Below are 14,032 nucleotides of genomic sequence, written 5' to 3' on the forward strand. Positions count from 1 at the left end.
CTCTGAGTTCATTAATGGAGACACTGTTCGGTTCAGGGTTTGTTTTGTTTTGAATCTGCTAATCCTTTTAAATCTGTCAATTCAACTGTTTAAATCAAGTTCATTTCCGCTTGCGACGATTTAACAGGTTACACCGGTCAAATCATCATCGCGGCCGAAAAGGCATCACTCACCTTCTGGCACAATTGAAACGGTCAACCTCGATGCAATTCCCCTGGCAATTGCCCGGCTGGACAACAGTGCAGCAAAGCACAAACTCTCTGTTAAGCCAAAGAATCAGAGGGTTTCCAAAAAGCACAGAAGGTTATCACAGGTATTGAAATTTATCTGCTTTCTATATAGTCACAGATACAGACATAACTTAGATTAACATTTTAGTCATTGACTGTGAGACAGACAGAACTACTAAGAGTTGTGTATAACGTTTGAATCTTATCTGCTCACTCTTTGTTCAGTATTTATGTTCTTGCTTAACCATCAGACAACATGTAATCTGCTTAGGGCGTTCATTGCCACCAGACATTATGATGAGCACTGATTGAATCATGGAAATAAGCCCATAGACATTAGTAGCCTACTAATTATCTTAATGGCCTGTATGCCCACATACCTGTATGTATGTGCGCTAGTTGATATCTAAAAGCAGCGAGGGGTGGAGTGTTAATTTTAGTAAACCATCTTTACATGGTAACCTGGAGACAGTTTCTGTTTCTTATAGGTGACCAGGTGAACAGCTATTTATACACTGGCATTAACTGATTATGTTCCTTAAAAAAGAACTAGACACATTTTATTTGCTTTTTAAAAGGTGGATAATTATAAAGGACAATTCCACCAGCTATTATCTATAAAGTTAGAATCATGTCACCTTGTTCAGAGGCAGCATGTGCTTAATTACTAAATGCTGGAGGCAAACCACTGAGATGATCCCCATATTTTGCTTGTGAGTTTCCCAGGAGCATCTGCCTGCCTAATGTTTTTGCGTATTCTAGCAAGGCAGCTCTTTTATTCTAATGCTTCTATTTAAGAGAAGTACATTGTTTGTTCCAGTCTTTAGACACAAGATCTTGCCATCAGCTGTAATGTGAAAATTTCTCAGATGAGTGGAAACTGAATGGTGGAATACTTGTGATCCTGAATCACAAATACATATTTTCAAGAATCAGTAGCTTTCAAACTAGTCCCTCTGACAGATCAACCCTCACAGTCATGTTTGAGGAGTGGTTGTAGGGGCAACCCCCCCCCAATAAATATGCTTTGTGGGGATTTGGGGATGGTCTTGGGAATTCTTTTGCATGGTGCAAAACCACTGAAATGTAAATTGAGCCAGAATCAGAAGAGTCCCAAGAACAGTCATTTAGTTAAACAAAAGCAACGTAACAAGTGGTTGTGTTGATTGCCCTTCTTACCATGCACTTCGGCCCTTGCCATGCACATGCTGCCCACATGTGCTATGTCTACTTATTTGTGCCTTTTTCACAAAAGGTTACTGTTGGGTTGAAATCATAGGTTGCACCAGGGTGAAGGGATTTCGTAGATCCACGTCCTGAGGCTGCTGTGATCTTGCCTTTCTGTTCCAGAATGTCATTCCTAGTGAACGGCAAAGTATTTTGATGATCCACTAACTGCGTTTTCATGCTTAGCCATAAACTATGGGTAAGATATTTGTCCACAAGTTGTGTGCTAGTGAATGCAGCTTAAGTTCTTCCACTCTTCTCTTCCCTTCTTCTGGTGGGGGAAAATAACCATGAAACATCTGGCTTGGAATTATTTGTTTATCTCCAACAAACTATGATTGGGAAGCTAAGAACAAAGCTTGGCTTCAGATTGTATGTTTGGGAGAAAAGAACCACAAGCACTGGTTGAAAAATAATGCTAAACCAGATGTTTCATGGTTTGTGTTCTTGCTGGAGGAGAGGAGGAGCAAAGTGAGATAACTTGAACTGTGTGCGCAGACTGGCTAACTTAGCCATAATTTATGGCGCAGTGTTGTGACCAAACGTATGTGTATGCATTTATTTATAGCAAAAAGAACTAAAATGTAAGGCGGTTCATTATGAACTCCAGGGCTATTGACTTAAAACACTAATTAATTATTACCCTGTTGCTCCACACAGCATAGGATTGCATAAATAAAAAATGTTAAGCTAAACTGTTTCTGTTTCCTGACACTAGGAGATGCAAAGTGTGGCAGTGGCAGAGGTTGAACAAGAAATCCTAGAACCACAATTGTATGAAGATAAGCTCTCCAAACATGATGGCTACCATGTTGCAGACAAGCCTATCCAGCATAGGGAAAGCCAAGAACAGAAAGAGGGCAAAAGAAAGCTAGAACATTGCTGGAGAAACTTGGAGACTGAGAAGAAAGTAGAAATGGCTGAAGCAGAGTCAAAAAGCCACACGGAACACAAAAGACTTCAAGAATGCCAAAGGGAAAAAGAAGGGAAGAAACAGAAGCTTCAGGAGGAAGAGCAGCTTTTGAAGATGGCGGAGAGAAAGGGTCAAGAGGGGAAGAAAAGTCTTGAAAAACGGAGGCATCAAGAATTTCAGATGCAGGAACCAGAGGAACAAATGCAACAGGAGAAAGGAAAGCAGCATGAACTAAAGGAACAAAAGCAAAGGCAGCTAGAAGAGCAAAGGCATCAGGAACTGGAGGCGCAAAGGCAACTGGAAGAGCAAAGGGAACTGGAAGAGCAAAGGCATCAGGAACTGAAGGCACAAAGGCAACTGGAAGAGCAAAGGCATCAGGAACTGCAGGCGCAAAGGCAACTGGAAGAGCAAAGGCATCAGGAACTGGAGGCGCAAAGGGAACTGGAAGAGCAAAGGCATCAGGAACTGAAGGCACAAAGGCAACTGGAAGAGCAAAGGCATCAGGAACTGAAGGCACAAAGGCAACTGGAAGAGCAAAGGCACCAGGAACTGGAGGCACAAAGACAACTGGAAGAGCAAAGGCACCAGGAACTGGAGGCACAAAGGCAACTGGAAGAGCAAAGGCACCAGGAACTGGAGGCACAAAGGCAACTGGAAGAGCAAAGGCACCAGGAACTGGAGGCACAAAGGCAACTGGAAGAGCAAAGACACCGAGAAATGGAGGCACAAAGGCAACTGGAAGAGCAAAAGTGGCAAGAACTGGCGATTGAAAGGCAAAGGCAAGAGGAAGAGCAAAGACATCAAGAACTGGAAGAGCAAAAATGGCAGGAACAGAAGGATCAAGAAGAAGTAGAAGAAAAGAGACACAGAGAATTAGAGGCAAAGCAACAGCATAAAAAGCTCTTTCAGCAAGGGTGGAAAGACAGGCAAGAACAGGGGACGCAAAAATGGCAGGAAGAAAAACAAGGGCATCAGAATTTAGGACAGAGAACGCAAGGACCGGAAGAGCAAATGAATGAGGCTGAAAAGCAGGATGAACTGAAACAGGAAGCACTTCAAATGCAAAAAAGGCAAACAGACCTGAGACAAAAAGATCTAGAGGAAAAAAGGAATCTAGAAGGTGAAGAAAGGTTGGAAAGGAAGGGAAGTGCCATAAAGCCGGAAAAGCAAAAGAGACCAGAAGAACTACCACAGAATCTAAAGGAGAAAATGAATAAGGACAAACAAGATCAGCAAGAACTGGATAAACCAATTAGACCAGCAGCAGAAGACAGACGATGTGAACCACAGCCATGGCCTGAGAAGAGGATTCAACAGGAAGAGTTGACAGAGAGCGAAGAAGGACGAAAGCTGGAAGAACAGAAATCCCCTAGTTTAGAAGGACAGAGACCACTGGAAAAGCCAAAAGAACAAGACAAATCCTTCCCGTTGCAACTGGACAAAAATATTCATTTGGGAGAGCAACATTTGGAAAGCCCTGAGAAAGATCTTCCACTTAGAGAAGCTAGCCAGCAAACGATAAAGCAGCCAGACAATGAGCAGAAGGAAGAAGAAACTCTAAGGCACCCCCAGAAAAGGGACATTGAAGCTCAAGAGCAGGAAAGAATCTTAGGCGAGGAGCTCCGATGGCAGGAAGTTGACGCAAGGCAAAGTATGCCCAGGGGATTTACCTTCCAAGTATCCTCTGGAGAAAAGCAAATTATATTTCCGAAAGTAAATCTGAGCCCAGTTACGCCTGTCAAAGAGGCACCAACTCCTTCAGCTGCAAAAGAATTGACGGCTCCTAAATCCGGCAAAGGTTCTCACGGTCCCCCGACTTCTTTGTGCGTCCCCCACACAGCAATTTTGGTCACCGGAGCGCAGCTCTGTGGAACTGCGGTCAACCTCAATCAGATAAAAGATACGGCTTGCAAATCTCTCCTTGGCTTAACAGAAGAGAGGAAAACGATGGACGCACGGAACACGTCACCAGATGCGAAGCGTAGGAATAGTAAAATGAAATATGCCCATGAGCCATTGGGCAACCAAACCATCCCAGCTGAGTGGGCTTCGATTAGGTCAAAAATCTTAAAAAGTGCAGAAAATGGCAAGCGCAATGAGAGAGACAAAGGAAGCCTCAGTAGGCATAGCGATGATTGGACACCCAAAGGACAAAATGCTTCCCACGGTAATTTGCGCAAGACCTTATCTGCAAGTGCAAAGTTTTCTATAACTCCTGCCTGGCAGAAGTTTTCGGCTAATGCAAGCGCCGAGAGTAAAGTTGGCCTTGAAGCAGAAACCCCAGCCAAGCAGTTGGGTCCACCCACGGTCCATTCAACCCAAGAGACAGTTCATACCGAGGCACTGTCAGCTGCAGGGAATAATCTTGGAACACCTACAGGAAATCCTGAAATACATCGCGAAGTGGCAGGCAACACCGAGGGTTGTAAATTTGCCAAAGATCTCCCCTCTTTCCTTGTTCCAGGCGTCTCGCATTCTCTACGTCAGGAAGTAGCCCAGTCAGAAAGTGCAGCAGCTGCTATGGAAACACAGCAGAAGGTTGGTACAAGGAAACTGGACGGCGCTTCCCCAAATGGAGAAGAAAATGTGTCCCCATTTGGGGTGAAATTAAGGAGGACCAACTACTCCTTGCGCTTTCACTATGATCAGCAAGCTGAGCAGAAGAAGAAGAAAAGGTACAGCGCAGGAGACAGTTTTGATGGGGTGCCCACCCCGCTGGTTACGCCTGACAATGAGAAAGATGCAAATAATGCATTTCTAAAAGAGAACAAATCCCCAAGCCAAGAGAGAAAGGATGTCATGGTTAATTCTGCGAAGAACTCCTCAGCTAATATTAGTCAGAATTATACGACAGCTGCACCGGTATCTCTTGCATCTAGCAGTCATGTGTCTGCACCTAGTCAAGAGAAACCCATCTGCAAATCGCCACTCCTGCAAAAACCTGCATTGGCTCCAAAGCCCACCAGCCAAACTCCGCCATCATCCCCTCTCTCAAAAATGCGCAGGTCTCACTTAACTGAATCCACGGGGCAAAGGGTGGCTAAAACTGAGCCTGACACCACCTGGAGAAAAACTGAAGCTAAAGGGAGCTCTCTGCTTTCACAAGCCCACGAGGCAAGCAAGGGGGAAGAGGAAGAGTCTAGGGAGAAGAGGTCCTTTTTCCCATCCATCACCATGCCATGGAGAGAGAGAACAGAGAAGAAGCCAGAGCCGTTGAAAAGAGGTAGGCGAAGAAATGCAGCCCCTAAAATACAGCTCTGTGGCGAGCAAGGGAGATCAATATCGAAATGTCAGCCTTAAACAGTATTGTATAATTTCCTCGGTGGTGGTTTTTATAGGTTCATTACTGGATTCCATCAAAGTTTTATTATGCGCACACCAGGGGTGATTTCACACGTCTCTTTAAGGACTGACGCATAAAGTGATTATTTTCATTGCATAAAATTAGATTACACATAGCAGGGCAAGTTTTTTGTATCATGTCACATTGCGGAAAACACAGTGCTTGACAACAGAAGCAACTAATTAATCTGAGTAATCTAGAGATGTTCATGCGTGTGTAAATGCATCCCGGTAAACTCATATCCCAATAAGGACTCCTCCACATTTTCCTACATCTATATCTTTGGCAAGTCATGTTATTGCCGTAAATCCCCGCATCCAAATGTAGTGTCCCCATACAGAGCTCCTGTTCATGCAAACCCATTCACTTCAACAGGAGGGGTAGATCCTTTGGCTTGTGTTCCATTGAAATAAATGGCAGTGGTGGAGTTCTGTCTGAGTCCAGAGATTGCTCCATGGGGATGCAGCCCTTTTGGGCATCCGTCTTGTGTGGGACTTCTAAACTTCATTTTCTGCAGCATGGCCATTTGCAAGCTTGAAAGTTTGCCCAAATATACCAAAATAACATGTCAAATAGCTCCAAAATTGAACCCCCGCGCTTTCTAGAAATAGACGGAGGTGTTAGTGCTCAATAGATGGTTACAGATAAAACAAGTTTTGACATTTCTAGGACAGCTTGCACCGAGATCTAAGGATGCAAAGATCTTGTTAACAAAATTGTTGAAAAAGTTGGCGCTGCTGAAGTCTCACCCAAATGTTTTCTAGAAGTATGGAGCTAAGCTCACAGTGAAGGAGAAAGGGATAAAAGGCTCACTGGAGCCTAACTTGATTTGGCTTTCAGCAAATGTTGAAGGTGAGAGAGGAGAGGATAGCTATGCTGTGAGATCATCTGTTTACTACTTTTTTAAAAAGATAATAGATAATAGAATTGTGGGATCATAAAATTGTAGAGTTGGAAGGGACAATGAGGGTCATCTGGTCCACCCCCTGTAGCGCAGAAATATTTTGCCCAGTGTGGGGCTTGAACCCAGAACCCAGAGATTTAAGTGTCTCACTCTTTACTGACTGAGCTATCAGCTGCTTAGTGGTGGATACACTGATGGGGTCTGAGCCGGCACAGTGACTTGCTAGGAAAGGGATTTTGGGGTCATGGCAAATAGCTCAATGAAAATATTGACCCTGTGTTCGGCAGGGGGAAAGGCGAACTCCGTGCTAGGGATCATTAGGAAGTTATTGACTCCCCTAAAAAGAAATGTTACAGCAGTGGGAATTTGAACCTTGGTCTCCACAGTGCTACTCCAACCCTCTGACCGCTGCACCACACTAAGCCATACTTAGTGAATACTGGGTGAGATATTCCTCTTGGATATCTTGCATGCATCTCTGTCTCTGTCATACAAATTGAAACCCTTGTGCGCTGTGTTCTTCTAGAAAGGCCAGTTCTTCAGAGCAGACATTCCATAGACGGCTCCAAGCTGATTGAAAAAGTTGAAACCGCACAGCCGCTCTGGATTACGTTGGCTCTGCAAAAGCAGAAGGGCTTTCGAGAGCAGCAGGCGACCAGAGAGGAAAGGAGACAAGCCCGGGAGGCAAAGCAAGCTGAGAAACTTGCTAAAGAAAATGTAAGTACATAAATCTGCAGGTGATTTTTTTCTTCCTTTAAAGAGCAACAGCAGATCTGACAAATCCAAAAGAATGATCCCTGATGGTATGAAATATTTTGATTTTTTTTCTCACTAGCTGCCTTCAGATTTTAGAAATTATGTAAGCTTTGGCTAGTAAAGACAGTGGGGAAATACGTAGTTTTGTCGTGGTCATGACCATTCTTCATTCGTAGTAGAACTGGACTGTTGAGAGACCAGAAGAATCTTGGAGACCTCATTTCTAAGCCTGTACTGTGGTTTGGAGAGAGAATGCAACCTTTTCCATATTGCACGATACTCATTGAGGAGTTGGTGAAAGAATAAGAGCAGTATGTCCACACATAGAGAGCAGATATCCGTTTCCTGTTGGTAAGCAACCATTTGTGACTTCAACGCTAAATGGGAGCCGGCAAAAAATTGCAAGCCTTCCTTCCCCCGGTTTTTTCCACCTTTCCTTATGTACATGCACCCTCTCCCACAGACAGCATGTGGATTTGTGTTATTGGCACCTTCTCTCAAGCAGAACTTGGCTGCTTGTCCCCCCCCCCTCCAATTTTGCTGGCCAACTGTTCCCAAAGAAGCCAAGGGTTCATGCCGAAGTCTGCTGTTCACACCTCACTGCAGGCCTCCCCAACAGCAGCACACAGCTCCTTCTGTCCATAAGTGAAATTATCTCAAGAGAACCTTTTGTGTTATCACGTCCTGGAAACCTTAAACTTTTTCCTTTTCCCGCTGGAATTCACACTGCTCTCATCCCTCCCTCCCTCCATCCCACATGTGACACAGCCCTCTGGTAAATGCCATAATTTCCCATGTACAAGACAATGTTTTTTAATTCTAAAAGAATTTTAAGAAAGGGGGGTTGTCTAATACATAGGTAGTGCAGAGGGGGGACGTGCGATAGGTTCCAGCCGCGAGCAGAAGAGTGTCAGCAGCGAGTGGGCGGGTGATTGGTGGCTGTGGCAAAGCCTGCTGTTGACTTGCTGTCACTGCGGCAATTGGGTGGGCGATTGGCAGCTGTGTGGGACGCGGGTGGCGCTGTGGGTAAAACCTCAGCGCCTAGGACTTGCTGATCGTATGGTCGGTGGTTCGAATCCCCGCGGCGGGGTGCTCTCCCGTCGTTCGGTCCCAGCGTCTGCCAACCTAGCAGTTCGAAAGCACCTCCGGGTGCAAGTAGATAAATAGGGACCGCTTACCAACGGGAAGGTAAACGGCGTTCGTGTGCTGCGCTGGCTCGCCAGATGCAGCTTGTCACGCTGGCCACGTGACCCGGAAGTGTCTGCGGACAGCCCTGGCTCCCGGCCTATAGAGTGAGATGAGCGCACAACCCTAGAGTCTGGCAAGACTGGCCCATACGGGCAGGGGTACCTTTACCTTGGCAGCTGCTGGTGGTGATGCGGGCGGTTGGCAGTGTTGGTCAGGCGGATGAGCGAAATTCGGCAATCCCCCCCAGAAAAAGCTCAACAACTCTGTGCAGTCTCCCCCCATTTTCTTTATTTGGAGTCCCCCAAAATAGGGGTGGTCTGATACATGGGAAAATATAGTAATCTGGGGTCAGTCCAAATGCAGGGTGCAGCCAAACCGAAAGGAACTGGACAGTTAGGAGGGAAGTGGAGCTGCAGCACTTCCCATACCTTAAAGGTAAAGGTAAAGGGACCCCTGACCCTTAGGTCCAGTCGTGGCCGACTCTGGGGTTGCGGCGCTCGTCTTGCTTTACAGGCCGAGGGAGCCGGCGTACAGCTTCCGGGTCATGTGGCCAGCATGACTAAGCCGCTTCTGGCGAACCAGAGCAGCGCACGGAAACACCGTTTACCTTTCCGCCGGAGCGGTTCCTATTTATCTACTTGCACTTTGACATGCTTTCAAACTGCTAGGTTGGCAGGAGCAGGGACTGAGCAACGGGAGCTCACCCCATCGCAGGGATTTGAACCGCCAACCTTCTGATCGGCAAGTCCTAGGCTCTCTGGTTTAACCCAGAGCACCACCTGCGTCCTTTCCATACCTTAGGAAACATGCAGCTATCTCTTGCAACCCTGAAAGCCAAGCATGTGAGGACAGAGGAAGTTTGTGTCTGTGCTTGGTTTGCTCTGCTGCAGTTTTCAGCTTTTTATGGCCATTCTGGTGGCTTACATTATTTTGTCTTGTTTGCTGCCTTACCACCTCAAGGTGTCATACATAGTTCTTCCCTTCCTCATTTAATTCCCACAACAGCCATGTGAGGTAGGTTGGACTGAGAGGCAGTGATTGGCTCAAGGTCACTCAGTGAGCTTCATGGCCAAGTTTGAACCCTGGTCTCCCAGGTCATAGTCTGACACTAACCATGTGAACGCTGTAATGAAGTATGTAATGCAATCTATGCTGTTTACTCAGAAGCAGAAATATGAGGGAATAATTCAATTTGGTACACCTGGCAAAGGCAAGCCTACTTTGTTTTCACTTTTCAGCCACCGCCCTTCGAAATTCGCCACTTCTCTGAATTTGGCAGTGCCATGTAATGTGGACAGAAATGCATTCTATTGGGGATTAAGTATGCTTGGGGAATGCATATTAGTGAAATTATATACATTTGTGGGGGTGTATATAGCATACATTTCTATATAACATGAAACTGCCTTGCAAAAGTATGTATTTTAGGAGAAATTCACACTAGAAAGCTGATGAATTTTCATGAGGGGTTTTTTTAAAAATAAAAATAAAAACACACACAAACTAATGCGGAAAGATGGAGAACAAAACTTACAATTGGACAAATGAGAAAATTGGAGGAAATGACATTGTCGCATTATTGGTTCATTTGCCTGTCAGTCTGGTGCAGGGGTCAGCAACCTTTTTCAGCCGTGGGTCGGTCCACCATCCCTCAGACCATGTGGTGGGCCGGACTATATTTTGGAGGGGGGGAATGAATGAATTCCTATGCCCCACAAATAACCCAGAGATGCATTTTAAATAAAAGGACACATTCTACTCATGTAAAAGCACGCTGATTCCTGGACCGTCCGCGGGCCGGATTGAGGTGATTGGGCCGCATCCGGCCCCTGGGCCTTAGGTTCGCGGGCCAAATTGAGGTGATTGGGCCGCATCTGGCCCCTGGGCCTTAGGTTGTGTACCCCTGGTCTGGGGCTTATTCCTAGGTGAGTGCTAATTCATCTAGGCTGCAATTCTATGATTACCAAAGCTGCAGTCTTACAACCCACTTATGTGGTAGTCTGAACTCAGTGGGGCTACAAGTGTATAAGATTGTACTGTAAATATACAGTGGTGCCCCGCAAGACGAATGCCTCGCAAGACGGAAAACCCGCAAGACGAAAGGGTTTTCCGTTTTCAGAGGTGCTTCGCAGGACGAATTTCTCTATGGGCTTGCTTCGCAAGACGAAAATGTCTTGCGATTCTTGAGGTTTTTTTCCGCTCCCCAACCCCTTTTTCTAAAGCGCTAAGCTGCTAATAGCCTTTTAGCAGCTAATCCGCTAATCCCTTAAGCCTTTAATAGCCGTTAATAGCCCTTAAACTGCTAATCGCGCTAATAGCGCTAATCCGCTAATGGGCTTGCTTCGCAAGACGACAAAACCGCAAGACGAAGAGACTCGCGGAACGGATTCTTTTCGTCTTGCGAGGCACCACTGTACTATTATTATTATGTTATAATGAAATATTATAAATGTAATGTGTTTTTTTTTGTTGTTGTTCTTTGCGCTTAGGCCAGTATCAGCAATCAGACAGATACTAAAAGCAGCAGCAGCAGCAGCAGCAACAGCAGAACTAGTACCCTGCCTAGACCTGCAGCCCAGGAAGAGAAGAAAGCTGAGACTCCTCTGTCAAGGTTTGAACGCAGAGAACAGCTTAAAAAATCCAACACTCTCCCTACATCTGTGACAGGTATGTTGTTTTTTTGTCACAGTTATTGATGTTATTGACAATCTTGACGTTTTTGTGATCTCTGAATGGCTCCCCTGTTGACTCATGCTATGTCCTCTGCTCCCCCATACTATATTTGAAGAGAAAATTTTATTTTCTGGCTTGTTTCTCAGCATGGTGTCATGGGCTTTTGAGGCTCAGTGCTTCAGAAAACCAACACTTTCAAATGGAGCAAGTTCCATAGCTTTGCTGACCTGACCTGAACATTGAGGGTGCTCGTAGCTAACTAGCTCACAAAAAAATAAAATCATTTATTCATTACTAGCATGCCTAGGTTACTCATACGTTGCACATTACCAGCAGCCTGGAAGAACTACTGCTCTGATTCACACACATTTTCTCATCTTGTCACCTGGAGGCAAATCTTACCATACTCAGCTAACCTCCAATTACTAATACGCCTTAGTGGGAGTTGTGGCCTCGGTGTGTGACTAGATGGAGGTTGGGTGAATATTGTGCTTAGTTTTCTTGTCATTTCTACTCAACACCCGTGGAGCTGAATACCCATTTATTGACAAACTGGATGAATTCAGATTTTACAGCTTGGTTTGAATAGGCTGCTTACTGCTCATGGTTTGGAAAAAGAAAGAAAGGGAAATTCTGCCTTTCTCCTTTTGGAATTAGCAAATTCCTCTTGAAAATATGGCCTTTGATAGGTACGTGCCTGGATATAATGCTGGCAGATGGCTGAGAAAGCTGTTATACTAATGAATAATGCGCTAGTATAATAAATACGTTGTTCCCTCTAGCGCACCGAAACCATTAAGTTCCTAGATTATACTGCCTAATTACTGCTTCTTTTGTGTGACTCTTAAACTGTGCCTTTAAAACCTGCAGGCTGATTAGCTGATAGAAACAAGAGGGGCAATGAATTTTATTTCATGGTAGGATAACACACAAGGGTGGCAAGGGGGAGTAAAATTTTATGTACACCATATTATTTACTATTGCAATCCTTGATCACACGATAGAGCCATAGCTTTGGAAACCATTTATTTTTGCGGAGGAGATAAAAGAAGCACTTTTATTCTGCCCTTCCCTCATCTATTCTAGGGTTGAGCTCTGGCTGATACCATGGCTGTTGGTTTTGAGATCAACAACTTATAATGCTTAGAACTTTTCTCAGGATAATAACGTTGTGGGAAACCAATTAGATCCTGTTTCAAGATGAGTGGCAAAAGTTGGGAAGGAGGGATTCTGTGTTCTTTCCAAAAGGGAGATAGATCTGGGAGGGTTGCAGTTTTTTTCCAGGGAACTCTAAATCAAGGAGAGAATGGACTACTCCACAAGCTGAATGTATGGCGTTCTCACACACACCCTCATTCCACATCGACTCCTTGTACTTGAGGTAGGAGCAATCCAGACAGGGAAACCTGGTTTCTCATGCAGATTGCTCCTTGTATCATTAATTTGTGTGTACATCTTCAGTTTCCTTTGTGAGGAAGAGCAGAGATTGCTTCCACATGCAGACAGTTGAGACTGCCTAACTGAAACCTGGTACTGTATCTCCTTTTGTTGCCACGGCTTATGCAGAGTAAAGATGGGTGGATGAATTGTTAATGTGAATATTTTTGCATTTTTGCTGCGCTGATGACTTGTCAGGTTTTGAGTCTGTGCGGTGTATTCTAAATGCTATAAATAAAATGCTACGAAACAACAGGACAAGAAGGGCAAACTTCATCATACCATGCCTGAGAATACAATAAAAGGGGGTGAGCCCTCATCACACTCCAAAGACACAACCCAAATAGCCAATCCCTTTTGGTGTTTCCTCGCTGACAGCACACACCCACACCCATCCACGCTGTTTACCTTCCCGCCGGAGCGGTACCTATTTATCTACCCGCACTTTGACGTGCTTTCGAACTGCTAGGTTGGCAGGAGCAGGGACTGAGCAACAGGAGCTCACCCTGTCACGGGGATTCGAACCGCCGACCTTCTGATCGGCAAGTCCTAGGCTCTCTGGTTTAACCCACAGCGCCACCCGCGTACCAAAGACACCAAATAGCCAATCCCTTTTGGTGTTTCCTTGCTGACAGCACACACCCACACCCATCCCTGGCAGGCTGGCCTTAGATTGCCACTTTTCCATCACCAATGCAATGGGGACTAGTTTGGGGAGTGCGCTGAAGAGTTACAGCCACGCAGACTGATGGTCAGCAGACTCAGTGGGACCTAGTCCTTATGAAAATGCCTCTCATCTTGGAGGCAGCTGCTTTTACAAGGAAGGATGTCACCCAGTACCAGTGCCTCTCTCCGTTCCCCACTCTTCCAGCCACCTGCCTCACCCTACTTGCGTCCTTATAATTATATACTTACTACCCCCGAAGCTCAGAATATTGTTTGAAAACCAACGTATTTTGGAGTATTTGCATGTAAAGCTCATTCAGCGGGTTAGGGTTAGGGTTAGGGTTAGAGGAAATATTTCAGCCCTGCTATAAAAGCTTTTGAAGTCTACCAATCTCTCAAACGTTAAAGAGTCAAAAGGAGTCAGCTTCGGCAGGCTTAGAATTCCTACTGGTAAAAAAATAGGTCAGAGAAATGCAAGACTAATTATGGTTTCTCCCAAAAGCATGCTGTATCTTTCCAAAGGTTTTGTTTTTCAAGGTTACAGACGTCTTTTGAAGAGATTATGATGAAACGGAGAGATAATCTGTGCAGGAAGTAAAGTTCCTCAGGAAATTCTGTTTTGTTTTGTGTTATTTACTGTTTACTAACTGCCGTATATCTGGCATTGCATGGGAATTCTAAGGCACCAAAAAACA

At 45.1% G+C, this 14,032-nt stretch overlaps 2 protein-coding genes and 1 long non-coding RNA gene across 8 annotated transcripts in view; 1 reads left to right on the forward strand and 2 right to left on the reverse strand.

The window, feature by feature from the left end:
- LOC310657430 overlaps positions 1–13,209 on the reverse strand; it is a 74,611-nt gene extending 61,402 nt beyond the window's left edge. The window contains exon 1 of the long non-coding RNA XR_014501777.1: positions 13,123–13,209. This is a non-coding gene — a long non-coding RNA (uncharacterized lncRNA). The remainder of the gene's footprint in view (positions 1–13,122) is intronic.
- The window catches only part of CRACD (capping protein inhibiting regulator of actin dynamics), a 116,080-nt gene that overhangs the window by 96,329 nt on the left and 5,719 nt on the right, over positions 1–14,032 (forward strand). For all 6 annotated transcript variants that reach the window (XR_014515335.1, XR_014515336.1, XM_083457964.1 and 3 more), the window contains 4 exons: positions 128–313; positions 2,176–5,593; positions 7,144–7,334; positions 11,051–11,228. Coding sequence is in view for 4 of the 6 variants with exons in the window: in XM_083457964.1 (XP_083314090.1) it covers positions 128–313; positions 2,176–5,593; positions 7,144–7,334; positions 11,051–11,228 (3,973 nt within the window). In the remaining 2 variants the exon portion in view is untranslated. The remainder of the gene's footprint in view (positions 1–127; positions 314–2,175; positions 5,594–7,143; positions 7,335–11,050; positions 11,229–14,032) is intronic.
- LONRF1 (LON peptidase N-terminal domain and ring finger 1) overlaps positions 1–14,032 on the reverse strand; it is a 213,769-nt gene that overhangs the window by 91,038 nt on the left and 108,699 nt on the right. The window lies entirely within an intron of this gene.

The sequence above is a fragment of the Podarcis tiliguerta genome, assembly GCF_965153285.1.
Source record: "Podarcis tiliguerta genome assembly, chromosome: 9".
Lineage (NCBI taxonomy): Eukaryota > Metazoa > Chordata > Lepidosauria > Squamata > Lacertidae > Podarcis > Podarcis tiliguerta.